Source organism: Anas platyrhynchos, chromosome 16 (genome assembly GCF_047663525.1).
Source record: "Anas platyrhynchos isolate ZD024472 breed Pekin duck chromosome 16, IASCAAS_PekinDuck_T2T, whole genome shotgun sequence".
Lineage (NCBI taxonomy): Eukaryota > Metazoa > Chordata > Aves > Anseriformes > Anatidae > Anas > Anas platyrhynchos.
Window position 1 is genome coordinate 2,815,809 of NC_092602.1, and position 26,042 is coordinate 2,841,850.

General features: G+C 44.7%; 3 protein-coding genes across 10 annotated transcripts in view; 2 read left to right on the top strand and 1 right to left on the bottom strand.

Annotated features, from left to right (window-relative positions):
- Window positions 1-19,792, top strand: part of MORN3 (MORN repeat containing 3) — a 33,543-nt gene extending 13,751 nt beyond the window's left edge. The window contains exons 7-9 of the mRNA XM_038187577.2: window positions 7,658-7,800; window positions 14,264-14,336; window positions 19,681-19,792. The gene's annotated coding sequence lies outside the window, so the exon portion shown is untranslated. The remainder of the gene's footprint in view (window positions 1-7,657; window positions 7,801-14,263; window positions 14,337-19,680) is intronic.
- On the bottom strand, window positions 803-17,893 carry LOC101802702 (calcium release-activated calcium channel protein 1). 4 transcript variants are annotated; one of them, XM_027469680.3, is made up of 3 exons: window positions 17,869-17,893; window positions 16,363-16,457; window positions 803-2,767 (listed from the first exon to the last, which is right to left on the bottom strand). In XM_027469680.3, the coding sequence occupies exon 3, from the start codon at window positions 2,759-2,761 to the stop codon at window positions 2,201-2,203; it is 561 nt and encodes a 186-aa protein (XP_027325481.1). In that variant the 5' UTR covers window positions 2,762-2,767; window positions 16,363-16,457; window positions 17,869-17,893; the 3' UTR covers window positions 803-2,200. The 4 variants fall into 4 exon arrangements, with proteins under 4 accessions (XP_027325481.1, XP_027325480.1, XP_027325478.1 ...); XM_027469679.3 differs by lacking the exon at window positions 17,869-17,893 and adding an exon at window positions 16,937-17,074; XM_027469677.3 differs by lacking the exons at window positions 16,363-16,457; window positions 17,869-17,893 and adding exons at window positions 10,718-10,828; window positions 13,300-13,633.
- Window positions 19,079-26,042, top strand: part of KDM2B (lysine demethylase 2B) — a 101,334-nt gene continuing 94,370 nt past the window's right edge. For 2 of the 5 annotated variants that reach the window (XM_027469652.3, XM_027469661.3), the window contains exons 1-3: window positions 19,079-19,126; window positions 19,681-19,819; window positions 22,302-22,380. In XM_027469652.3, coding sequence (XP_027325453.3) covers window positions 19,094-19,126; window positions 19,681-19,819; window positions 22,302-22,380 — 251 coding nt within the window. In that variant the 5' untranslated portion in view covers window positions 19,079-19,093. Of the gene's footprint in view, window positions 19,127-19,422; window positions 19,572-19,680; window positions 19,820-22,169; window positions 22,201-22,301; window positions 22,381-26,042 lie in introns of those variants that run through there. The other 3 variants (XM_027469649.3, XM_027469650.3, XM_027469653.3) reach the window with 3 other exon arrangements.

The window sequence follows — 26,042 nt, forward strand, 5'->3', positions numbered from 1 at the left end:
GACAGCACCCTTTTGACCATTTGTTCTAGTATGAATATTGAGTCAGATCTGCTTCCTTTACTGAGTCTCCCTTCCCAATATGGGACTGCTATTTCATGGAAGGATGGGCCAATACATTTTGTGCCTATTGTGAAGATTTCACGTTTTGGAATGCTGTTTTACTTAATGCCTTTACTATTTAATCTTCTCAGTGCTCCATGAATGAATACCTGAGGAACTCTAGTCACAATTCTCACCATCAGATTTACACCAGTAAAAGAATATTTATACCTGAAACACAAAATACTGGCAGAGCTACAAAAATCCTGCCTGGCTCCTGTATGCCAGGAGGACTCGTGAAATCAGCACGTGGAAAGTTGTTTTCTGCATGTGGACAGAGAGTAACCCAGCAAGAAAGCTGCTGAAAAAACGCCAAGTCCTTTTTTAATGGTTAGTTTTCAGAACACAAAACAAACCGCGGGTAGCCTTGTCAACACTTCACACTGCAGCAGTGCTGACATGAGGGATCAGTCCCCATCGCTTCAGTGGGCTGCTTCCCTGGTAAACACCACACTCTGCCACCCACCCTGTTGACACATCCCATGGTTTGTAAGTACATCGGGATAACCTGAGATGGAGGTTGGATATAAGAGACCACATCCAGCCCAGGCTCAGTCAGGTACAGCTCCCTGTAACCCATTTGGGTTTAAAAAAAAACAAAAAAAAAACCAAAAAACACCACAGGTTTATATTCCACAGTGTTAGCTACAGTATGGGGTCAAGTTTTGTTCCAATAGATTTGAAACCTGTTTGTCTTTAAAGAAAAAAAAAAAAAAAAAAAAAAAAAGGCTTTTACTCAGTGCTTTTACCCATTAAAGCCCAAAGCTTCTCCATACAAGAACTGCATTCCAGAAAATCCACTTCCAGACATAGCTGGAATTACTGAAGCAGCACAGCACAGCTGCTGCATCTTTCTTGGACACACCTCTTACCTAAGAAGCAAAAGCTTCCATTTGGCCTCATAAGGAAGAAAACAGAAAAATGACACTGTAGCCTATCACAGATGCACGTCTGAAAGTAAGCAGCAATGTTAATTACAAATAATCTACTTTCATAAATAAATTGACATAAAGAGAATTAGTCTTCCAGATCCTTTGGAAGCAAAAAAAAAAATTAAAATGTATGAAGTTGTTACATACAACACTTCAGCAAGCAGAAGACTTTTTCTAAACAAGGAAGACCAAGGCATAGCTAATTACTTGGGAATCCAATGCAGAGAAAGCACCTTTTGCTGCTTGTGTCTGAGGATTTATTTAAAAATATATATTTTTATATAAAAGTATAAAATAATTACTACTTTGGCTTGGAAAAAACAGCAGTGGTTCTGATTTTCAAGCAAAATTTATCCAGTGATCATTTCCATCTAGTTCCTCCTTTTTTTAAAAAAAGATTCCTAAATGGAAAACAGGCAATTCTATCTCTTCAGATAATACAATACGTGCCAGCTCACGAGAACTTTAGAACAGTTATTGCTTTTCTTCCAAAGAAGAGTATAGTAGTCTCATTCCTACTCATGTGGCCATACCACATCGCAGTAGGACTAGTCATGGGTGTTTAGCAAGTTATAAAATGTGTAACTGCCATAGGAAAAGGCGCTGGAGAAATCAGTGAAGTATTAATTACTTGGCAGCAAAACATACTGGGGAAGGTGGTGGGAAAGCTTTCACTTCTACCATCTGTCAGGCTTTCCAGAGAGAACAGCGCTAGCACTGAAACCGAGTGCTAATTGCTGCATATCCCAAGTAATTTGTATCATGCCATGCAACATGGATTGGACAAGCAGTATCTTCTACTAAATGCCAACATCAAATAAAGAGGAAAAAAGATTCTCTATCCATCCCTAACAAATACCCAGATTTACAGCGTCGCTCTGCACGTATTTCTAAAGCCACCATTCAGCACTAACAAGAAACAGACCAGAGTGCTCAGAAGAGGAGGGATGCGCGTGCGGTGCAAGCGTACCCCGCCATCCGTTCCTTCAGGTGTCAGCGATCCAACAGATCATGGAGAAAAAAAAATAAACGTTCTTGTCATAAAGTTCAAACGACATTTATAAGCCTTCTCTTTAAAGGAAAATCAACAGTTTGACCAGTTCATGCATGGGAGAGTCAACATAAAAGGCAGAAGCAAGATAGTGGGTTTATTTTCTTTAAGTACAGGTTTATGCAAAATGGGTAACAGCTGGGGAGATGGCATCACCTCTGTGATCCAGCTGATCCTGGAGCCGTGCAAATTCAGCAAGTTCATTCAGTTCCTGAAATTGCCTGTCTGTTTTATGGCTGACCAGTGACCTGTAGAAGTGGACGGCAAACACAATGAAGATCAGTCCAAAGGGAACCATAATAGACGTTGATGCAATGGCTGCTGCCTGTCCTGATGTGATGGTGGAGCTGCTGTTCTGGGACGGACCACTAGGGTTCTTCTTTAAGGGAAGGAACTTCACCCAACACAGTAACACCACCTCTGCAAGAAAGAGCAAAGTCCCAATGACAGTAGAAAACGCCCAGGCAAGCTCAATGTGCCGGTGCATACGCTCGTGAGGAGATTCCTTTACAGAGTTGAGATTATGCACATTGCTAACGGCCTCTATGTTTGGAAGAATGCAGGTACTTATCATGAGTGCAAAAAGGTGAACTGCGACAAGGACAGTAGTACAGGCACTGAAGGCTATCAAGAGACCTCGTGGGTAGTCATGGTCTGCATCTAGTTGAACTTCTACCATAGCCACCTGAAAGGAAAAAAAAAAAGGAGATATTTACCTGTGTTACATATTTTTTGGCTATTGATCATTCTAATTTCAAATTATTTTCTTTGCAGAAATAATTAAGCATGTCATACTAATTCTGTTTATTCTCCAACAATAAAAATACTTATCTGGTGCCCAAACATTTCCGGAACATCAGCTGATCCAAACAAAATTATAGACTACATTTGAACTTCTCATGTCAATCTTACGTCTGAGCTATCATGCGAAGGCCGCCTTTCTTGTATTTGCTACTCAGTTGAAAAGCAAACCATCAGTATGCACTGAACTACTAACAGCACAACCACCTTGCTACCTCCAGCTCATTCCAACAAAACAGATGGATTTTGGGAGTCGAGGTATGTTGGTCACAAAGATTTCTTCTTTCCTGTATTATATCGTAGTGGCAGCTTTTGATCTTTTACTACAGATTATAAATTTTGCTGGATATTAGGAAATGTTTTGTGCCCCACACATATGTAGAATGAATACCGTATTAAGTCTTTTGAAGTAGGTATCAGTAACACAAAGGCCTGGGAAGGCTGCAGGCTGCCCTTCACAAGCCTGGTGGTCCTTTCATGTTGTCTATTTGTGTTCTGAAGAGCAGGAGCCTTTCACTAGGAAGATCACCTTTCCGTGGGGCTCTTGGTGATATGCCTTCACTCAAAATAAGTATTTAAGCAGACTCCAGAAAAGCAGTTCACAATGTGAAAGGCTCTACAACATCCGTAGTGGCCAACTAAGCCTGTTTGAGGAATAAGCATGGAGAAGACCGGAGGACAGAGCAGACGTTGCTAGCAACTCCTTGAACTACTTGGGAAAGATTCAAGAAGGAATTACAATTTAGCACGCTAAGATCCCAGATTGAGAGAGCACAGCAGTTTCTGTTGTCTGAACTAATAGATATTTGGTGTTTATATCAGAAATCATCCAGTTCATGGGACAAAGCAATATTAGACATCTCAGAGAGCACAGAACTCTGGAAATTGTGTCTAACCACACCTCTGGGTGAGTATCCTACACCTCATGAAGATGCTCCAAGGCCAGTCCTCTACTATCCGATGCAGCCATGCCCTTTTATAAACCCGATATCCAAGCATACCTGTGCTTTAGGAGGAGAAATTCCCGTTAAATAACAGCACCAGGAAATTTATAAACACAGCTGAAATATTTTTGATAAAAGAAATTACATAGCATGCTTTTAACAGTTTTTAAAACCATCAGGTGATTTTAAGCATGTGCAACTGATGAGTGATGCTACCACCGGGAACCTTATTGAAAAGCCCTCCTTTCCTGATAAATTTGCCTTTGAGACAAAGCATTTCCAAACAGGGGATAGTGCAGCAGTGTCTCTAAGTTTAGTGATCTTTCTCAAAGGATCTCATTAAATACACAAAATATGTTCAAAATGCAGAGGAAAAAAACTAATGTCAGCCTTACACCTGAACATGTGTACCCCATATGAGGAAGATGCAGAGTTCTGCCCTTCAGCACAGCTCAGACTGACCCACACCTTGGCTGCCCGGTCTTGATCCTTCATGGAAGCAAGTCGGATCGCTTGTCCAGCAATCACTGCCCGGGTCAAGAAGTGGTCAGCTCCTGCTAGCTTGGGAACTGAGCCACTCCAGCAACACCTCTGAGGAACGGGGAAGATGGTACAGGTGTGTGTGACTGAGGGAGAAGCAGTGGTACCAGGGCCTCAGACTCTCAGCAGCACTAAGCTCTAGCTCTTCTGTAATGCACCAGTTTGCTCTCAAAAGACCATGAAACCAGTTAGGCATTGTATTGCCTAACAGAAATGAGCTCACAAGTCCCACCAAGCCTGGTTTAGCCCACTGCTAAATGACACCAATGGCTCAGACGGTGTTCAGTGTACAGCACGTTTCCAACACCTCCACAATCATCAAAAGCTCACTCAGAGGACTCAGAAGATTTCCTGAAGTATAGGTAATATGGGTGCAGAAGGATATAGAGCCAAACTACACCAAGTCTGGGATCTCATCTCTATGCACGCACAGAATCAGCATTCTCGACACTGCAACTCCTTATTGCTAACGTACCAAATATTAAGCCAACCAGGGCCTTTGCTCAGACATGTTTCAGCAGGCATTCAAGGACTTTTGCCAATATTTTAATTCCTTTACTGAAAGCTTTTATCATCGTAAGCCTAACCAATCAGCTAGTGAACAGCATCCAAGTGTTACAAGAAACTCAACAAGAGATGGTATTAATACATATACAATTCTTGTTCAAGGATCTTACGACAGCATTTCTCAGCTATGGAAAACTTCACATTTGAGAGGGTAAACAAAGCCATCGAGTCTCGCTTCTGCAGAGATCGCTCCTTAGCACCAATGTACTCACGGGAAACCGGGCTTCCTGCGTGCTGTGTTTTTCACAGAACTGCAAGCCTTCACCACTGAGGATTCATTTTCATACTTAACAGAATTTATTTCATGCAAATTTTCTGGTGCATAGCTTGAATTTGAAAGATAGGCTGCCAGATCTATTTTAGACTCAACAACATCCCATTATTGCAGGACATTTTAATCCTCCATCCTAGCACTTATTAGGATAACAACCAAATAAGACACTAAAGAGTTGCATAAAAATAACAACTTTTTCTTTCAAGAACTGATGATTTTTAAGTATTTAATTCACCAAATACTGAAGGCATTTTACATTTCTATTAATCAATGTCTCCATGTAATAACGATATCAAGCATCTGATTTTTAAGTTTAGTCACACTCTTAATTCCAACGTAACAGCTGCTCCTGAGCTCTTTCCATTTCAGTGTCAGCTAAAATTACATTTAATCCAAAAGCACCTATTTCTGATTTGGCTTTATTATATGCATACTCAAAACAACATCTTACAAGAAAACAGCTGAATTTAAGCAGCATTCGGACACTCATGGTTCTGTGCCTATATAAGCACAGAGAAAATCACAGGGAGAGCTGGTCTACAAAAAGGAGAGGTCCAGACCACGAACGTGAGTTGCCTGAAGTTCAAGGTACATGGCAAAGCTTCAGTGTATGGCTGACAAAGGCATCAAGACCAATCTGCTCTGCACGGGATGTCTGTTGTGTTGGTAGGCCCCCAAATCACCTCTCAGAAGTGCTTTCAGAAACCTGTCAAGACCGTAGCTGTTACTTAAGGCTTGGCACAAGTAAACTCAGGAGCAGGAAGGGTGTAACTTCCTTCAGCTCAACCCATACTGTGCAATTAGCTACTCTAATTGAAAGCGTACCCTCTCTATAAAAATAATTACAGAGACCATCACTTGAAAGGTAACCTAGGCACAAGTCTTTTAACATGTGCAATAAGCTGGCAGCCGAGTAGTCACCACCACACACTGCCAATAAAGCCCAGTTTGGGACACTAAGAAGTCAAGCTGTGAGTACAGCAGAGGCAGGGCAGTCAGCCACGCTGCCTTGAAGTCTCACATGCACCCGAGCACAGCCAAAACCTGCCAGAGAAAGGTTCCATACCAAGGGAGGGCAAGCTCCTGATTCCTGAAAGGAATAAATAAATAAATAAAAGTGGGGCATCCCACAGGGGGTGCATGCCTGGGCTGTTTCAGCATCTTCTGAGTGCCCCCCACAGCAGCTTGTGCCAGCACAGCCCTGATGGCAAGCACCAAGGCTGGCCACCACGAGGGAGGCCACCCAGCTGGCTGTCCTGCCAGCAAGCAGCACAACCTCCTCCCCACGGCTGGAACCAGAGAGAAGAGTACCAGCAATCACATGCTGGGACAGGAAAGAGCCTACAGCAAAGTGAAGAACAGAATTCTCCACGGGAACACAGCAAAGCCTCCTTGTGCTCGCACCTGGCAGACTAACTCCTGCTTGACCTCTGAGTGAAAAATCAGTTTGTGCTTTCTGTCTCCTCAAGCTGTCAACGAAGCTAATTTGGGAACCCTTTCACTATAAACTAGCAGAAAAAACTGCCAGTGCTTTTCAATTGCAAGCCTCTGTTCCCTAGAGTAGCAGACTGCCTGAGCCAGGCTCGAGGCACCTAAACCAAGAAGCTCCATTTCTCATTATGAGGCCCTGTGTCTGTTTTCAAACAGTGATGCAAAGCAAGAGAAGTTCCTGTCTCCTTTGCTCACGCTGCGATTTCAATACACAGATCAGAACAGCTCTTGTAAGGTTATACTTGCCATACCAGGGCCCCTGTGAGCACTTCTGCTATGATCCAAGCCCATGCAGTGCACGGTTGGATGTGTACATGCTGTGCTCCATGCAGGACATTCCTCCTCCATGACTTCCGTTACGTTTTGCTGCCATTACCTTGCCTTGCTGCATAACCATGGACTAACACAGGCTGGAAGACACCTCAGGAGGTCATCTGGTCTAATCCCTGGCTCAGAGAAGAGCTAACTTTAACTTCAGATCATCCTACAGATATAATTGACAGATTTACCGCAGCCCTCGATGAAGCTGTACATCTGAAACAAGAGTTTCCTGACAAAACTAAGGGATTCTCGTGATCATAGGATTCAAGACTGGAGTTCTCCTAGAACTAAAGGAAGCAGGGCATTCAGGTGCTGTGACTCAGATTCTATAAACTATCAACTTCTCTGCTTTGCAATAAGAGAACTGTGATAATAAAACCATTAATAAAATTATTTTCACCAGCAATAATGCAATTTTTTATAAAGAACCAAACACAGCTACAAAAAAAAAGCTTATATGGCCACAGAAATGCAGGATGAGCAACTGTTCTGGCTTGCCACTTGTTCATTTTTACCGCAGTGGTGGGACCTCAATAAACAGCTCGCTTCACATTTCAGCATTATTCCCCAATTTTATAGGCTACAGAGTGTGTTGGTTTCAATTTCAGAATAAAGCAAGTTTCTATTCCCTTTTTAGGTTCGCCTTCTCCAAAGCAACAAGTATTCAGAGGAAATAAAATGTGAGACACCAATCAGAAGGAAAACAAAAGGGAAGACCGAACTAAGAGCCACCCATGTAGCAGGTCATAATGACACGTGAGATTCGACAGTGGAAAAAAGGTATGTGCTCAGTGCTCTTTGCTTTTATGTGCAACAGCAGCAAACAGTTTCTGAGAGCTCTCTGACAACCACAGGCTCACAGCCTTTTCAGCATCAGTAGCCACTGCTGTATAGAAAAGGAAATAAAATGCCTTATCTTACACGAGTAAATCTGTATTATCTAGGACCTATTTATAGATGACTTCCTCTACTCCCCTTCCCCACAAAGGTGGCCCTGAGCTCTGGCAGGCAGGAACATAACATGGGCAGGGAGCCTGCGCTGTAACTGCTGCACTGTGTGAGCTGCTATGGTCTGCCTCTCACAGCAGCAAGTACTGCCATAAACATACAGCTGCGCGTCAAGGCCAAGTGCAGCACGCCCATGCCATGGAGAGAGCTTCAAACCAGGCAGAGCCACAGCAATTTCAAACTCCTCGCTGCTGATTGAAGCTCTGATGACCACCCATGGCCATTTCTCCACTGAACGCCCGATTTTAGCTAAATGCATTCTGGAAGCTGGGGCTGCGGTCAATGCCCACTGACAGGCAGGTGATGGGACTGCTGTAAATTTGTCTCCTGTACCCTACGCAATGCTATCTGACCTAACTAAAGCTCCAACTGCAAATGCTTTTTATCTGAGATTCAGAGAGCAAGAAACCAGTATTATTAAAAGCTACTGGATTTAAACATAGATAACCTTATAACGACACATTTAATGGAATACTACTGAGATGCTGGCTCTTGGTACTGTCACATTCTTACTATGCCTACCACTCACAGAGCTAGCTGCCTCACAGATCGTCACAAGCAAAACCCTTCTGGAAAGGACACTGGCTTCAAACATCAGTCTTACTAAGGGCACTAACTGAGCCCAAGTCTAGGATTACCTGTACAACCTCACAGGATTGCTCTCACCTTGCTCTTCCCTGGCCACGGTACCATTCCTAGATAAGGAACTGATTCAGAGGATGACAGTTTTTATACAGCCTGGTATGTCAAGAATGGTTTTTAAGAAAGCTTCCTGGTTGCATATTGTAAGGGTCCATCCACACAAGGAGATGCAAACCTGACCTGGAGAAGCACACCAGAGCTACAGCACCTCCACCTCACCATGCCAGAACATACCCAAGTAAAATTACACACAGCAATCACTGACATATTTTAATCAACACCTACCTGCAGAAATATTTTCTTTCCTTCACTTGCTGCAGCTCTGACTAGCTTGGCTGCATCTAGCTGTCCAAACACTTCCATGCACTAGTGACTCCGTAACACACACGGCTCTGAGCAGGAATCCCTCCTACAGGAGAGGTCTCTCCAAGCCTCGGGGCTCAGATCACTAGGTTATTTCAATAACAAATCCCACCCTCTAGCCCACAGCTTGTCTATGTGTGGGACCGCAGGGAGGAGATGGGATTGGGATGGGATCGCAGGGAACTCACACTCCTTTGGCTTTCCCCACTCCGGAGCAGTCGGTCTCTGTTCCTGACAGCGTTTCTCGCTCCCAGAGGCAGAGGCGCAAAGCCAGGCTCTCCACCGAGTCTCTGCACTATTCATTACAAGCTATAAACAACTCATACAAAGACTGGCTCTGGCCTGTACAGAGTCACAGGAAATTTAAAAAGAAGAGCCAAAATAACAACATTATTACTGCTTTTTTTACACAGAAGAGAAAGTGAGCTTCCTTTATGCGCTGTCTAGAATCACGACTGTGGCTTGTTATGCTGCAGAATGGCAAAGCCTCAACAATCACTAAGTCACCACTGGAACAGAAGTGCATGATTTAATTTTATTTTGTTGGTAAACATGAAAATGCAGTACCCACGTAAGAGGAATAAACACATCTTAAGGCGGCAGCATCTCCACACGGCATAACTTATGATAAATTTAGTTTATAAGTACAAGGTCAGATTAGACAGCACAGCAGGGAGAAGAAACAGCGGCTTAATGTCACCTTGACATCCTCCAAATCAGAGCAGCCACCCGCAGCTGCTGTTAGAGCCCTGAGCACTCCTCGCTGCTGCCTTCCTCATCTATAACCTGAGACAGGGATGCTCAAAGGAGCAACAAAACGCAGCTTTCACGACTGTAAGCGAACAGAAGAAACCTTTCACACAGACAAGATTCTTCCAGGCAAGCCATAACCTCCAGGTACAACAGCAACGTAAAAGGCAAGTGGTGGCAGAAGCCATGAGACCAGGCCTGTAAGGCTTTACTGGAGGGTACAAAACGCAGCTGTTACACATTATTCTACCAGAATCCTGGTTAACTACAGCTACAATTCCTGAAGAGAGATCACTGCAGAGTAATTTAGAACAGCAGAGTAACCCTCACTAGACAAGGACTTTGCTATCGGCTCAATGCTGGCAGCAGCAGGGTCTGAATCCTACCTTAAATATTTCCATAATAATTGATACTGAAATAACATGTATCAGTGCAGTCGATCTTCTACAAAAGATGACTGAAGCTCTTTGCAGAAGATTGTACTGGCTACATTTCAAAGGCACGAGCTGACAGCTCTTTGACGATATCCAGTATTTGAAGCTTATATATTACTATTTATGACACTCTGCCCAGCTTGAATCATGAGAGGCATTTACAAGTTAAGTGTGCTGTCTCGTAAGTAACGTCCTCCAAATTCTAAACATAACTAAATCAACTACCATGGCTGTATAACGTAGATCCCTAATTTAGGCTTGGGTATATATTTCATAGAGCTGTCAATTTTTTTTTTCTTCGTTATTTTTTTTTTTTTTAGGGGTAGGGAGTGATGATTGATTTTTCCAGTTTGATGGCTATTGGGATTTAACAGCTTCCCTCATCTTTGCAACTCCAGCATCATGGAGTTATCAAACTACTGCAATGCAACTGTGGTGACAAAATGATGCTAACACATCTGCTTAATTATTCCAACAAAAATAACCTGCTAGCAACCCACCTGCACTGGAGATTTTGATACTGCCACTACAGGTGTGGATGAGACAGCATTAGCAGCACTGGGTATGTTCTGCAAAGTATTCCTGGTGGTGATGGTCAGCCCTGAGATAGACTGGATTAAGACAAAGATGTGGAAAAGAAAGTCAGACATCAAGATCTAGAAGATGAAACGGAAGTGAGAAATACTCAATGCCTGTAGCTACACACAGAGGAAACACTTCATTCCTTCCCTTCACGGTCTACGTAAGCACCCCAGTTTCTTTCCTTATCCATAAAGGTTTGGGGGCTGGTATTACTCAGTGGCCCCATACATTGGAAAAACGTACTAAATGCAGGACTTTAAATTTCATAGATCTCTGTTTAGGCATATGGCACTGGATGACAGAATACAGGAAAAGCTGCCCAAAGTAAATGCTGAGTTTTACTCCTGGGAGCATGGCTCTAACATCAGTCTGCAGCCACCAGACGCTGCACCCCTCTCCCTGAGGTTAACACTAAGTATAAAATACTGATTTGCAGGCTCTAAAACAAAACTGATCACAGAGCAGGCTTTTAATAAATTTCCTCTGTGGAAGCGCGACCTGACATTTCATGCTCCACACGTCACTGCCCCGTGCAATCTCTTGACTTCGGCATGCATCATTTAACTGGGGTAAGCTTAACTAATCTTGAGGGAATGAGCTCTGAACAGGGCTGCTGTTACATACGAGATTAGTCCAACAATAAAGGACCAGTTTAGCGGGGACACACTTAGCTCATACTAGAGGACGCAAAGGCTGTTTAATACAAGAACAAGGATCAATGGAGCAGGCGTGGAGACGTGCACATTCCTCTCCTGACAATTCCCACCAATCTGCTGGGCGGTCCTGAATGTGTCTTTTAGGCTCTTTCTTCCCTGCCTTGATAAGGAAAAGGGAGGAACAATGACACTTAATTGCTGTACTAAGTTTTAGATCCAAGACTAGATTGTACTTGAGCAGCCTATTGTTCAGTTATCAGGTGCTGAGGAATCTGCTGAAGCTGGTAAACAATGCACAGGCGTGGCGGCAGGGAGAAGGCCCTGCTTTTCAATGCAGAAATCGCTGAGAACAACTTCAGCAGATAAGCAAAGTTATTCAAAAGAAATCTAAAAATATTTGACAGTTAAGTCAGCTCTTCTGGAAACCGATGAGGAAGTCCCAGCCAGACAACAATCTCTTAGCAGCCAAACCAAGGAGGCTACAAGTTTGTTTTTCTTTAACAAGGTCACACTGGACATCAAAGCTGAACTTTTGAGGGGGTAACTTGAAGAAAATTAGAATGGGATGAGTATTCACATGCAACATTCCTTCCAACTACAGCTTTTTGCTAATCAGAACAAAGTGGCTTTTTCCTGAACTACCCTGAGCAACATCAAGTCAAAAGCAGACGCTTCCAGCTGCAGGACTCCGAGCTCCCAGATCTGCTGCAGAGAGGAAAGCAGCACAAGCCTCACCTCATACATCCACGGGACGCTAAGAGCCCACAGAGCAGGTATTTAGAGAAAAGCACAGTGCAAACTACAGCTTTCCCCTTCTGTTCTCTCTCACTCTCAGTGAGAAATCCTGACTCGAGCAGCCAGCCTGGCAAACCGCTCTGACACAGGAGGAGCACACAATGAGGGAAACCCAGCAGCAGCAGCGCTGTGAGCTGCGTGTCACCCAAGGAGACCCGAGCCCAACATGCCGCTGCACCAACACAGCTGCCTGTCAGTCAAACGAGCCCCAGGCACCACCACCCCGAGGAGCTGCGGCTGTTTTTAGCCATCCAAGAAGGGCAGTGACATTTATTTGACCGTCAGAAGGCGGCTGCGGAGCGGCTGTTGTGTTTTGAAACAGCATCCTCCAGCTAGAGCAGTGGTCTGGCAGGGGTACATCGCACGGCGGGCAGCGCCTTGCTGAAAGAGGGGCAAAAATAAATCATCGCAGAACCAATGCACGAATATGAAGTATTTTCACAGACGCACAGGTGGCTGCTTGGTAGGTCAGGGGACCGGACACGCGATGCAGTCCATAAATGACCGTATTTATGATCATATCCAGCTTTCACTTGAGGCAGTTAGTTACCAGGCTGTGATCCTGTAGCAGACCCCAAGCACACCAAGACCAAGAGGCATTCCCAAAACACACCCACCCAAAACCCCAGGGCACTGAGCAGCCCCCGAGTTCCTCCACACTCTCTGAAACAGCGGCGCTGCAAAAGCCCAGCGAGAAGCGCAAGGAGTTGGAGGGACCCCGCCTGCTGTAAGACCCAGCACAAAGAACGGGGAAAATAAAACTTAAAAGGATCCCGAAGCAGAGCCACGGGGAGCGCTGAGTGCCTCAAAACCCGGCGGGGCCGCGGCCGGGCGCTCCCGGGGCCTCCCCCTGCCCTGAGGCGCCTCCTCAGCGCCGAGCCCCGGGGGCAGGAGGCCGGGGAAGGGCCGGGGAAGGAGCGCTGTTGCCTCAGGGCTTCGTCCTGGGTCAGAAAAAGGGGAAACGACGTCCCCGTTTCGCCTCCCCCCCCACAACTCTCCCGCCCGAGCCCCGGCGGCCCCTCAGCGCCCCTCTCCCGCCGGGCGCTCACCATGGCGAAGCCGGAGAGCAGCGCGGAGGTGCGGCTGGAGGCTTTCAGCTTGGCACGGCTCAGGTAGAGCTTCCGCCAGGACAGCGCCTGCATCGAGTGCTCGTTCAGGCTCATGGGGCTCCGGGCGGCGAGGGAGCGGGGCGGAGGAACGGCTCGGCGGGCACCCGGCGGCTGCAGCGGCTCCTTCCTACGGCACAGCGAGGGCACCGGCTGCGCTAACGCCCCATGGCGCCCGCCGGCTGCTGCTGCTGCCGCTGCCGGGGCCGCGCCTGCCGCCACGCCGAGCCTGAGCCTGCGCCCGCCGAGCACCGCCCCGCAGCCGCCTCATTGGGGCCCGGCCCCGGGGCCCTGCTCCTCCTCCTCCGCCACCGCCCCGCGGCTCCGCGCCCGCTTCCCGGCGACCCGAGGGCGGCTCTGAGGCGAGGAGCGCGCCCGCCACAGCCGCCCTTCGCGGCGGGCCCCTGAGGGCGAAGTCGCGCTGAGGAGGTTGCTGTTTAATTCGGTAAAAAACAAACAAACAACAACTTAGTTCCCGGGGATCTGTGGTTTGTGAGGAAGTTTCTTGCAGCCCCCTCCGCTCGTTCCTGGTGAATCCACACAAAACAGAAAAAGGGACGGGGCAGCTGCCGCCCCCCCCCCTCAGAACGCAGCCCCCCAGCCCTTCCTCACGCAGTAGCCTCCTTTCCCAAAAAGCCTGAGCACAATTTACATCCGTCCTTTGGGGCCAAACCCCTCCGAAAATCCCCCCTCGCTTCATTTAAAGCTGATACACCCAGACGTGTCACACAGCTCAGGTTCTGAGGGACATTGCGTAGGCCCAGTGCTCCTGATAAACTTATCAACAATCAGTTGAAACACTCCCTTATCTGGCAGAACATTTCAACACAGATCTATCAGTGTTACAAGGTTTTTAATTGCCACATTCATGCAATACCATTAAAACTTTTTTTTTTTTTTTGTCCAGAGGGAAGTTTGAGGTACAGAGCAGAACTCCATAGCAAATATGTGGCCCAGTCCCAAAGACGACTGCTGAAGAGGTGAGGTTTAAGACAGTGCTTGTGCCTTAACTTTGGGTGTGACAGAACTACTCAGGAGCATTCCTTTGTGTGAAAGGCAGCCTGAGATAGCATTATAGAATACTACTCTCTGCTTAATGTGCTTTAATTCTTAAAACAAACAACAAACCCCCCAACACAGGTGTTTCCTCACAACAATCAGAACATTTTCTGCATCTCCCATCAATGCTCCAGGCCATGCCTGAGCACCAGATTGCAAAGCAAGGAGTAACAATGATGCTATGATTTTCTCACAACATTCACTGTACTTGGGAAAAATTGTAACCATCAGAAACCAGGAATGTAAACATTTCCCCACATCTCAAGCAAAGTTTCCTTAAGGGTCTGTCACTTAGTTTCTGTGGAATCATACATTTAGAACTGTTTTGCATTGCTCTTTGTAAACTATAAAAATACTGTGTATGCACAGCAAGACTAATTGTTTGCTGGTTTTTCCCTGCACAAAATTAGAGTTGAACTATAACATCACATGTTACTAACACTGCATAAGTAATGCCTAGGTCTTGAGCTGTTCCTTAAAATCAGATCTATCTAAAAAGGAACATATTTGTATTTATAATATTGGTGTAGAAGTATTAGTTGCTTTAAAGGGAGACTCAATAGCCTTAATTAAATAACTATCAAAGTAGAACAGGGTATAATTAGAATTTTTGAATTCGTTATTACTACAGCAGCTCTTTGTCTGATTCAGTACTCTGGAAATTATAGGAAAGCCTGCAAGAGACATGCAGGTGAGAAGGATTTCAGCAGTCTAAAATAACTGTATATTTTAAAATAGACTGCTCAACTGATTAGGTTCTTTTGAAGTGATGGTGTTCCCCTGCATTACAACCAAATGACTGCTTTCTTGCCTCTGTTGTACCACTTTTAGCATACACAGTATGATTAAAGATTAGAAAATGGGAAGCTTTACATAGCGCAAATCAGCTTACTTTACCTGTGACCTAAGAGATGCATAAGTGCTTTGAACTCACTGTTTCTGTCCATCACTCCTGTTCCTGTTTTTTCCTTTGCCACTAGCAAAAATAAATAAATTGCTTCTTGGAATAAATTAAGGATCAAGCCACCTTCTACAATTAAAACCTTAGGACTGTAGCAGTGTACTCATTTTCTTCCTTTATGTTCCATTTTACAACTCCATTCTGAGCTACAAACTAAACAGGATAAATTCTTTTATTTCCAACCCTAATTACTCATTGTTACACACACCTCTCCACTTTAGAGCTAGCTGAAACCAAGAGTCAGTCATGCTCAATTAACTTAGAAATGATTCAGGGAATGAAATCATGGTGGAGTTCAAAGCTGTGGTTTGATGTTACCTCTGATTAGTGCAATTGCAGAAGGCCACCAAAAGGGCGTAGTCCTGCAACCTTCTTTCATCTCACCCCACTCTTCTCTCCATCCTGTAGAGTATCCCAATCAAATGGATACACAGCAAGAGGTTCAGTGAAAAAGAACATAACAAAAAGTGTATTTTTTTTTCCTTGATGGGGTAGTTTTCTGTTGGATCAAGTCACTGAACTGACTTACCCTGGGGCTGCAGGAATACTAGACCTAATGAGGGAGATACAGACACAAGGAGGGAGCTGGCCCCTTCAGCAACAAGCTGCTATTGGCCCTGATTAGAGGTAACATCAACCCATTCTCTGGATCGTTTATGCATGAACACTATCAGAGGTGGCAGAAATCCAAGTTTCTTTCCAAAAAACACTGTCACAAGGATACTCGTGAAACTTTCTGCTAAAAACACACTTCTCTGTTTTCTGTAGGAGGACAGATAAGAAGAAAAGGTGCTGAGTATCATACAATTCTATTTGTGTGTAAGGCCCATGCAGGGGTGCTACCCTCTGCATTGCTGTTTCTCTAAAACATACTGAGAGCTTCACATGCAAATCATCACTTGCATTTGTTCCTGTTATCGTACCAGCACCAAATCAGGTTATCACAGAATTGAAGTTATGGTAGATCTGCATTAAAAACATCTCACCAGACAGATGTAACAGTTGTGAAATGCAATTTGAGAGGATTGTTAGTAGTCCAAAGCACCAGGGATGTTAAGGCAAACTTCTCTGCAAATCTCACCTAAGATAAAACAAAGTTTAACTTCTGCAGATAAAAGAAATCTTCATCTTGCCTAGAAAATCACGTAATCATTTCTAACTTCCTTAATCAATAAAAGGTTGAATATCTACTCCTGCATCTAAACTCAAAGTAAGCTATATGATGACAGGTCTTACACAACGAAAGATGTTTTGAAAACCTTTAGAAGTTTATTTCAGTCCATTCTATCCAATGGGAAATAAATGTTTGAGAGCTCAGGAGGAGTGAAATTAACCTATTTCTTCACAAACCCTTCCCAAGCACAACACCAGAGCTCTTATTGAAGCATTTTAAGCATTGTGAGACATGACTGGAACTGAAATAACTTAAAATACACGTTGGCGTTTTCAGATTTTATTTTAACGCCATTCAAACTAGCCCTTTTGTCAAAGATCACCGCTCCCTTCTCACAGCATGAGCGCACAGTTTTCTCTGTATTTCTGACGGTGAGGCAAGCCTACCTCACAGCAGCCCTGTCCCGAGCACTGCCTGACGGGGAGCAGAACCCCCTGGTGGAAATCCGCGGCGTGAGCTGCTGTGAGGGAAAACAGCTCCCAGCCCTCAGCTGCAAGCAGTTAACCTGCATCCCGCAGCACACGGCTTTAATATTGCTTTTAAATGTTTTTATCCTATCTAATGCAGCTGCGGATATTCTCATCACCCACATCCTACCACCCCGCCCCCCTTTCTCCCCCAGTTCTTTTAAGTTTGTGACTTAGTATTTTGGTATTAATACCCAAAATTATTACAGTGGTATTTCAAAGGTAAAATGAATTGGAGTTTAGCTGGAATCACTTCTGTCTTAAAACAAGGTTAAAAACGTGTTTTCTATGTTTGGAGGTCTACAGATATTTCTGAGACATATTTACTTCCATATTTCAATAACATGCGCTGGGGTTTCCAGGTGGCTGTGATTTATACAGTCCTTGGTGGGTTTGCTTGAGACACCAAGAGTCTCAGATCGTTTGCATCCCCAAAAAAGATTTAGAAAAATGAGCTGACTTTCTTTTATGTCTCTGTTCTGTCTTTTCTGGTGGACTTTTGTAGGCTGGATGGATGATGTGTTTTTTTGTCTGATGATTCTCTCGTAACATCCATTTATCTTGTACAAGTACTCTGGCCTCAATCATACAGATGTACACGTGCATTTAATTTGAAGATTGAGTAATCTTAGCTGAAAGGTCAGCGTATGCATACATCTTTTCAGGATTATGGATTAATAACGCTCCGGGTTTAACAGACATCTGGAACCCACACTTCAATATATAACCTATACAACACTTCTATATAATAATAAAGTTCAATCATCTGCAAATAGGGAGATGTTAGAGAAAGATTACATGATTTTTCAAGATTCTGCAAACAGCTGTTGGCAGATGCAGAAACTCCCTACCTTAAACGCTGAGTTAGAACTCCATCCACGAGACAAGTCCTGCCTTTATCCACGTGTCACAGCTCATTAAAATATGGATTTTTCCGAAAGAGATGACCTGCAAGGCCCGCAAAGTTGAATTTTAATGTGTTTTATGATTATATTGAAAGCATTCGTATAGTACCTAGAATGTCATTGATTAGGTAGGCAAGGGGTGACTGGGTGCTGTATGAGCATGTTCCTGTTGAGAAGCAGACAGGGACAGTGAAATGCCCCGTTTTAAGAAAAAACTTAGTCCCCACGGAAACTGCTCCACATCTGAAACTTGCTGCTGGGGTTTGGACTGGTTAGGTCAGAGACTGGCTGCTTTTGCCGGCCCAGGTGAGACGACACCGAGCCAGGACCGTACCGAAGGTGGAAGAAACACATTTAACTCCCGACATCACTTTCACAAACTCCTAACGCCGCTCTCAGAGACGCCACCCGCCCGGAGCGAGCAGAGGAACCCCCTCAAAGCCTTCAGCCCCTGACCCTGGGTGCAGGGGCTCTTTGATGTTCCCTCTGGGGAGGCGAGGGATATCGTGGCAGGGATGAGCAACACTTCCAAGCCTGGAGGCTGTTCAAAACGCGCAGCCTGCCCCTGCTCTTGCGATCAGATGGTCCCAAGATTTACTCAGCGTCACCGCAGGGACGGGAACCGGCGCTCGGGAAAGGGAAGGCTCCGACAATGCCAGGAACCGGCAGCACCCCAGCGGCCACACCGGGATGGGATGCGGCCACGCTTGTTTTAGGGCTCGGCTCCAAGAGCACCCACTTTGGGGCTCCCCTTTCCCATACCAGCCCTGGGGCGCTGCGGGGGAACCCCTCAACTCCCCCCCACTGCCTCAGGACCCCCAGGACCCCTTCCCGGTGCCCGGGGACCCCCATCCCGGTTCCCCGGCCCCATTGCGACGCCTGCCCTCCACCCCCTCGGCAGCCGCAGCTCCTGGGACTGGATGCCGAAGCGCTGGCAGGGCACATCGCCGCCCCCTCCCCGCCCTCTTTCTCTCCCCCCTCAAAAAAAAAAAAAAAAGAAAAAGAAAAAAAAAAAAAGCGCTGGTGCAAAATGACCAAACTTCGGGCGAGCCCCGGCCGGCTTTTGTTTGCCCTCCTCCCAGTTTGGGCCAAAAAAAAAAAAAAAAAAAAAAGAAAAAAATGCCGGAGAGGAACTGTTGACAATTAAGTGATGAGACTCCCCCCCAAAAAAATGGAGGCAGAGAAAGACCCTGGAAGAAGACTGGTGTGTAGCCGGCTGCTGCCTCTTTCCTTTCTGCGCCTTTTCAGGGATTTTGCGGGATTGTTTGCGGAGGGGGCGCTGAGCCCGGGGGGAGGCGGGATTGGGATTATTTGGGGTGTCCGTGGGCAGGGGTCGGTGGGACCCCGAAACCTACCTGGGGAGGGTCGGGGGGGGGGTGCAGTGCCTCGCCCCCTAGGCTTTGGGCTGAGCAGGGGGGGAGCAGCCGGCTCGCAGCGTTGCATAATGCGCCCTGCTTTGAAACCGCGCCTTCCGGCGTGGCTATGGAAACCCCGGGATTATGGAAATCCCCCAACCTGAGCGCTGGGCTCTGGGACGACCCCCCCCGAACCCCCCCCGGGGTCTTCCCTTCCCCACGTGCGGCACAACAACACCGGCACCGCCAGCAGCAGCGCCCCCGCTGCCCGCACCTGTGCCGGGGATGGAGAAGGTGCTGAGCGCCCCAAAGCTCGGGGAGGGTGCGGGGGGGGCTCGGATACCGTGTGTGTGTGTCCCCCACCCCGGTTCTGAGCGCTCTCCTCCCGCTTTGTGTTTTGCAGCGAGCCCTGGGCAGGAGGAGGTACGACGAGGACATCTCGGACGTGGAGGAGATCGTCAGCGCCAGGAGCTTCGACCTGGAGGAGAAGCTGCGGAGCCGGGCGTACGGCGGGGACTTCGTGCGAGCCATGGACGGCCGAGGTACGGCCCCGGCCCCCTCCTGTCCCCGCTGCTCGGGGCTGCAGCCTGGACCCCCCTCCCGCCTAGCGCTGCCCGCCCCGGGGATGCGGTTGCTGGGCTGCTGGTCCCCCCCTCTGACCCCTCGCTCTGGGAGCGGAGCCGAAACTCCGGGGGAGAAAAGGTCCCCATGCTCCCCTGGAGTTATTTTGGAGCAAGCTTCCTAAGCTCCTCTTAGGAAAGTTAATGTGGTGGAGAAATTAAATAGCTATCTTAGTTAGGAAGGTGTTTCTTTAGGAGATAAGCTCAACTCTGACCCTGCCACACCACCTTCCTCTAAACAAAACACAAACACCTATTTTTTATAGCTCAGAAATGTTAATTAATTTTCCAGAAAATGAGTGTGTTCTTCCCTCACTTTCCCAACACTCCAGTGGTTGTCACTGCTACACGCCAGCTCTAATAGAATCCACAGCTTCCCTGGCTCAGCAGCCCGAAAATCTTTGGGTAGCTTTCCACTTTCTGGGGAACTTGGAAATAAATGAGTGTCTTTTGTTATTTTGTTGTGGTCTGTGTCTGCTTTGTTCAACCCCAGGAGGGATTTAAATGCTTTGTTGGGGCATTATGAAGAATGGGTCTGCCTTCATAGTTGCTCTGGTTTTATTTTTGCTGTTGGTTTATTTTTCTATACATCTAGGAGATGAATTGAATTTAGGACAATGACAGTGTTTGGTAAGAAAAAAGTCAGGTTATATGAACACATGGAGCTGGTTGAGTGATATTTATTTTCCTTTCCATGGTCTTGTTTTTATTTTAATGATAACTCTTCTTTGATTTTTTTTTTTTCCTGCCAGGATTGTGGGTTGGAGCTTTTCTTCATGATGCTGCAAAGCAGTGGTGTGATTTTGGGGGCTTGAATGCAGTTTGTCATACCTACTTGTTCTCTGGGCTGTTGGGCCATGCATCTGTCTCTGCTTCTTCTGCTGCTGTTGTTCCTGATGTTTGTTGACTCTGTCTTGAATGAGTGTCCTTAAAAATAAAGAAGCTTGTAGTTTATTTGTTTAACTAAAAGCAGACTGGTTTTAAGGTGAATACGTACTAGAAATGAAGACTTATCTACTACAAAAATATTTAATTGGCATCTTAGTTAATTGGGGTATTAATTACACTTATTTGCAGGCTAGTTGAAATAAAGTTTCTGTAACGTTTTTGCAAAAACGTTATCAGAGTGCTCTGCTTTGGTTACTCTAGGTAGGAATATTACATCTGCTCTTGTCATAATCATGAACTGAACGCAGGGAGGAAAAGGTTGTAAAAAGAGAGGGAAATCCATGTGTAGGCATGGGAGCTGAGCCTCTGTTCCCTCTTTTTCCACTGTAAGTCTTTGTAGTAGAGAAGCATTACCAATACACAAGCTTGAGCCTATTCTCATACTCCCCCAGGTAGCACGAGCACTGGTGGCTAAATTTGAAGAAGTTAAACCACTGGGGTGTACCTGACTCCAAGACATGAAACGTACTATGGTTTTGGCAGTGCCATAGTTTACCTGCCGAAGATTCAAAGATTGTTTTCTATTTTGAACGTCTTTAAAAGTCACTTTCCTGTAAGAAAGGAGAAAAGACAGAATGTGGCCACTGTAAAATTCTTTTCCTTTCTGCGGCCAAATGCTCCAAGTGGACTGTGGGGTTTTGCAGGCACTGCTCACCCCAATCACTGCCTTCTAACTTTCTAATCCCCAAATCACCACTATGGTATCAGACTACAGCATAAAGAAATCCCCCAGGAAGGCCACATCTGTGCGAAGCAACAAGGTGATGCTGGTCAGCGTTAACATACCAAACTTGTGTTTAATTTCTAGTTTGCTTGGGTGCTGCTCTGTGACTGCCTCAGCAAAACTATTCAATTTCCCCACCTCCCCAAGTGCCAGCAGCTGTATAACATTTCCGTATATTGGCTCCTGCAGTTAGGCTTCTGATTAATTACAAAAATGTCATCTGTGGAAAGTAATAATAACCCTGGCATAAGAAGACATCTTCACAGAATCAGAACTTTGTGCTGTGTTCAAATAACGCTCACAACTTTTCCCCTAAATAAAAATGTAAAGCCTGAAATGTATAATGTAGAAACTGAAGTTTAAACTACTTATTTGCCACCAAAGTGCTAGGCTGATTCCCAGTAATTTTGTTAGGATTAGTTTTTAACTGTTAATTTGGTACTTCGTTACAACCTGGGTGTTTCACGCCAGAGCTTAATTGACAAACTGACTGGATTCTATTCGATATGCATCAGTGAACAGGAAAAATAGAGAGCAGCTGGGAGAGTATTGTCTGTCATTTGGTTTCCGGTTTGGACCTAAAATATGCGTTCTCTTTATATTTTTCTTTAAGTGATGGTGGAGGTCTCTGGTGAGCAAAGGAAAATGGGGAGTGTTTTGAGAGAATGCAACGTGAGGTGCCAATGCCATTGTAATTTATTTTGGATTCTTTTTAATTCCTTATCCACACAGATTTTACTTTTGAGTATGTGCAAAGAGAAGCGCTCAGAGTTCCCCTTATCTTCAGAAATAAGGATGGACTGGGAATTAAGTAAGTTACAACCAAATCTTGATGATTAATAAATGTTTTTATTTATTTATTTATAAAATTACCATTATGCTTTGCACTTGTATGTGATATCCCTTGATGATCTCAAATGTTAGTAAGTTAGTAAGACTGTCAGCTCTGAGAAGGGCAATGATTATTTCCCACCTGTAAACATGCAGATAATGAGTTCTATAAAATTTAGGTGTACCCAGTGTGGTTCTACACAATCAAAAATAAACCAGTGATAAAAGTTGGGAATAAAATTCAAATGTTCTTCCTTCCATTTCATGTTGTAATGACAGAACGATGTCCCTTCAGTTTTTGACTTCTCACTTGTTTTCTGCGTTACAGGTGGAAAGTCAAATGGTGCTTGTCTTTTTCCGTGATAATCATATCTCTTCCAAATGTTACTGCTTTATAAATATTTAATAGCGTTTCATTAAAATGTGGTATTATTAGAGTCTTTTTGAGGTTGCATTTTGTTAATATCCAGTCATAAATAATTTGGTATTTTAATAAGTGACTCCTGTAAGGTGTTTTTCTTTTTTTTTTTTTTTAAAAAAAAAAAAGTGACAGGGTCTAAGAGAAATACTAAAATGATGTACTTAATCAGTCTCTCAATCTATAGTTTGGATAAATGTCCTTTGGCACTTTTGGAAATTTTGACTGTGTAACTGATTATATCTGAAGGATAGAAAATTAATTTTGTGAAAGAACAATTACTCACTTTCAGCTGGAACACCTCAAAGTCTGAGTCCCAATTATTTAATAACTAGATGTTAACAACTTCAAGCCGCCTCAGTGTAACTTAAGGAGAGGGAGAAAGAAGGAAATAGGGTTTGTGGTATAAGGGAATGTCTTCTTACTATAAGAGAAAATAGGAGCCATTGTGATCTTTCTGCTGTAATAAAACAGTTTTATGTGTTGAACTCTGAACGAGGAGTGCTTAATAGGTACTCAATAGTAATTACAGTAAGTGTTATTTGGTTGTACCATGATGTTGTATTGGAATATTTTTTCCTTTGGTTACTAAGTCTTGCTGTTTCTCTGTTTAGCACTGGATGCTCAGTCTAGTTTCTTGTTTAAAAAAATATTGCAGACATTAAGATACCATCTCTTTGTTTGTTTCCCCATTAGAATGTTTTTTATTTTTTTCTGCTGTGTGAAGAGCTTCTGTTTTTCTGACTTCCTTTTGGCTTCTTGGCTGGGCTTGGCAGTGAGTTGTTTTTTTGTTGTTGTTGATGATTATTGCTGCTTCAGTCAGTATGTTTCTCCACCTGATGCTCCTCTTGGAGCAGCAGTTTGAAGGACACATCTACTGTGGAAAATCATATCTGAGAAAACTGATCTCTCTATGTGCATTGGTTTTAGTCTGCTGCTGCTAAAGGACAGGTGGTAGAAGCTTCAAGAACTTCTTTTGGAAGAAGCCACAAGCTTCTGTGAAACTAGGGAGTGGTTGGGAACCAGACGTAGTGCAACTTGTTCTCAGGTCTGCACAGAGATGCCAGAGCCAGCGCTCACAGGCAAGCTTTGACTCTGCACTGGCCTATTTGATGTGTCCTTGTTGGTATGTATGGCTGCAGGGATTCTGAAGCTGACAGATGAGCAAGAGAGATGTTGAGCACCATCTGTGAGCCTCGGTTCTCCACCAGCCTCAAATCAAGCACCCGTTCTTTAGTCAAGTTTGACTGAAGCAATGGGGTCATTGGATGTGATTTCCCTTTTGCTCAGGATTCTGCCTGCATCTTGAGAGTGGCTTGGGAAAACTTGTGGACCTGGAAGTTACCTACAAAGTTACCTTGTTTCTCAGCATCTGTAACCTCAAGATGTGCTATCTATCTGTTTCTTCTTGATAGATCACTATTCAGGATTCTGTAATGAGGCAATTCCACTTCAGACATTTCAACATCCCAGTCTCGGCTCGCGTCGTCATTGGCTTCCCTACTATTTTGGTGTCCAAAGTCTGGAGAGCTGCCACCTGGTGCTCCCCTCCACATCCAGCTAGCAGGATGCTTTCACTGAAGCATCATAGCATGATTCTGACTTTTGGGGAGTAGTCTTAGGTCTTTCTTGATGTAGGAGTTCAGAGACTCCTCAAGGTAATTGGGTCTTGTAACCATTTTTTTTCCACGTGTTGGCTTGCTTTTCTTCAAGATGTGTTATTTTTAGATGTGGTCAAAGTCAGTCTTCCTGTTCCTCTTCCTGGAAGTCATCGGGAATTGTTGTTAAGACCTTGAAGAAGTGAGGGCTTTGGCTGTGTACCTGTCCCTTCTGCGGTCATACCCAAGGTGTATGGACAGGCCAGCTTACAGGTGTATTTTGCTGAGATATAAAAATGGCCTTGCTCAAATGCTTGTGCAGGCACATACACAGCATGAATGTATGTGTAGGTGTTCAATCCTCAAAGATGACCACTGAAAATAAGCTACCTTTCCTTGTAAACTTTTTCAAAGCAGTCCAATAAATAGCAGTTCTAGAAAATGTGCTGGAGGTGAAGAAATTACAAGACCATGTGCAGCATCACTTTCCATTTTTCAACTGGAGTTTTGCAGGTCTGGCAGTTAAAATAATACATCTTTGGACTTCTGAACTGTGAGAAGATGGGAGAGGAATAAATACTAAGCCACAGTAGGAGTTTTGGAGTCACTTTCCTGACTGTCGCACTGCTTTGGAGGGTGAAGGAGCTTCAGTTTGCTGTGATGAGCTTAAAATAGTTTCAGCAGCCAGGCTTGACTAGCCAGTTTCTGATTCCTACCAACTGCTGCTATCATCCTAATACTGTAGCTAGAATTCACTGCTGGAGAAGAAAGAATAGGTGTGCTGATGCTTTTTTAAGGCTATTTTTGATCGATTAGTATGTGGACAAAAGTAAGAGCAAACTTATCTGATACACGAGCTTTGGATGGATCCTGCATGGGATCAGTGGAATTCTCCATTTCACAGTCAGTTGGCTGAACTGGATTTATATTTCTGCTCTCTTCTGAGTCATTGACTACTGGCTGCTCTGGGGGATTAAAATGTTAGAATTTGTAGATCAGTAATCTCGTATAGGACATTCATGTTCTTTTTTTTTTTTTTTTTTTTTTTTTTTTTACTGAAATGAGCATGAATTATTAGTCTGAAATGATGTTGTAAAGGAATTTCACACGCTTGGGTGTAAATGCCACTAGAGTGAGAGAAGGCTGGAAATGCGATTTATGTGTATTTTAAATGAGAGGAGTGAAATGCATGAGCAGTCTTTCCTATTTGACACTTGGCAGGATAACATGATTTAATTTTATTTACAGTTCCACTTCTTACATGTATCTATCAAGGATAGCTGGCACGCAATATATACCTTATGTGGATATGCAGATCCATCATTACTGCGTGCATTGTATTCCAGTGAGATCAAAATAGCATCGACACCTGCCTGAGTAGCTGATCTGAAACCTTTAGTCTCATTATCCTGACATTTGCTGCTTGAAATAACGAGTGTCACAGTCTGCCATCTTCAATCACTAGGACGAGACTGAGTAGTTTGCCTTGGGATTCGAGTCGTTTGCTGATGAAACTCCAGAACCTTATGTTCTGTTGCAGGCTCTGGAGGAAATCATGCTTTTGTGGGTCTTGTCCAGCAGTGCTATCCTTTGTCCAGAGAAGGATGTGCTCATCATATGTGGTAG

Coding starts and splice junctions, on each gene's coding strand:
- LOC101802702 (XM_027469677.3), bottom strand. CDS start 13,413: ATGAGCCTGAACGAGCACTCGATGCAGGCGCTGTCCTGGCGGAAGCTC. Junction 10,829..13,299: donor TGCTCTCCGGCTTCGCCATG/GTGAGCGCCCGG, acceptor GTCTTAATCCAG/TCTATCTCAGGGCTGACCAT. Junction 2,768..10,717: donor TATCAAAATCTCCAGTGCAG/GTGGGTTGCTAG, acceptor TTTTCCTTTCAG/GTGGCTATGGTAGAAGTTCA.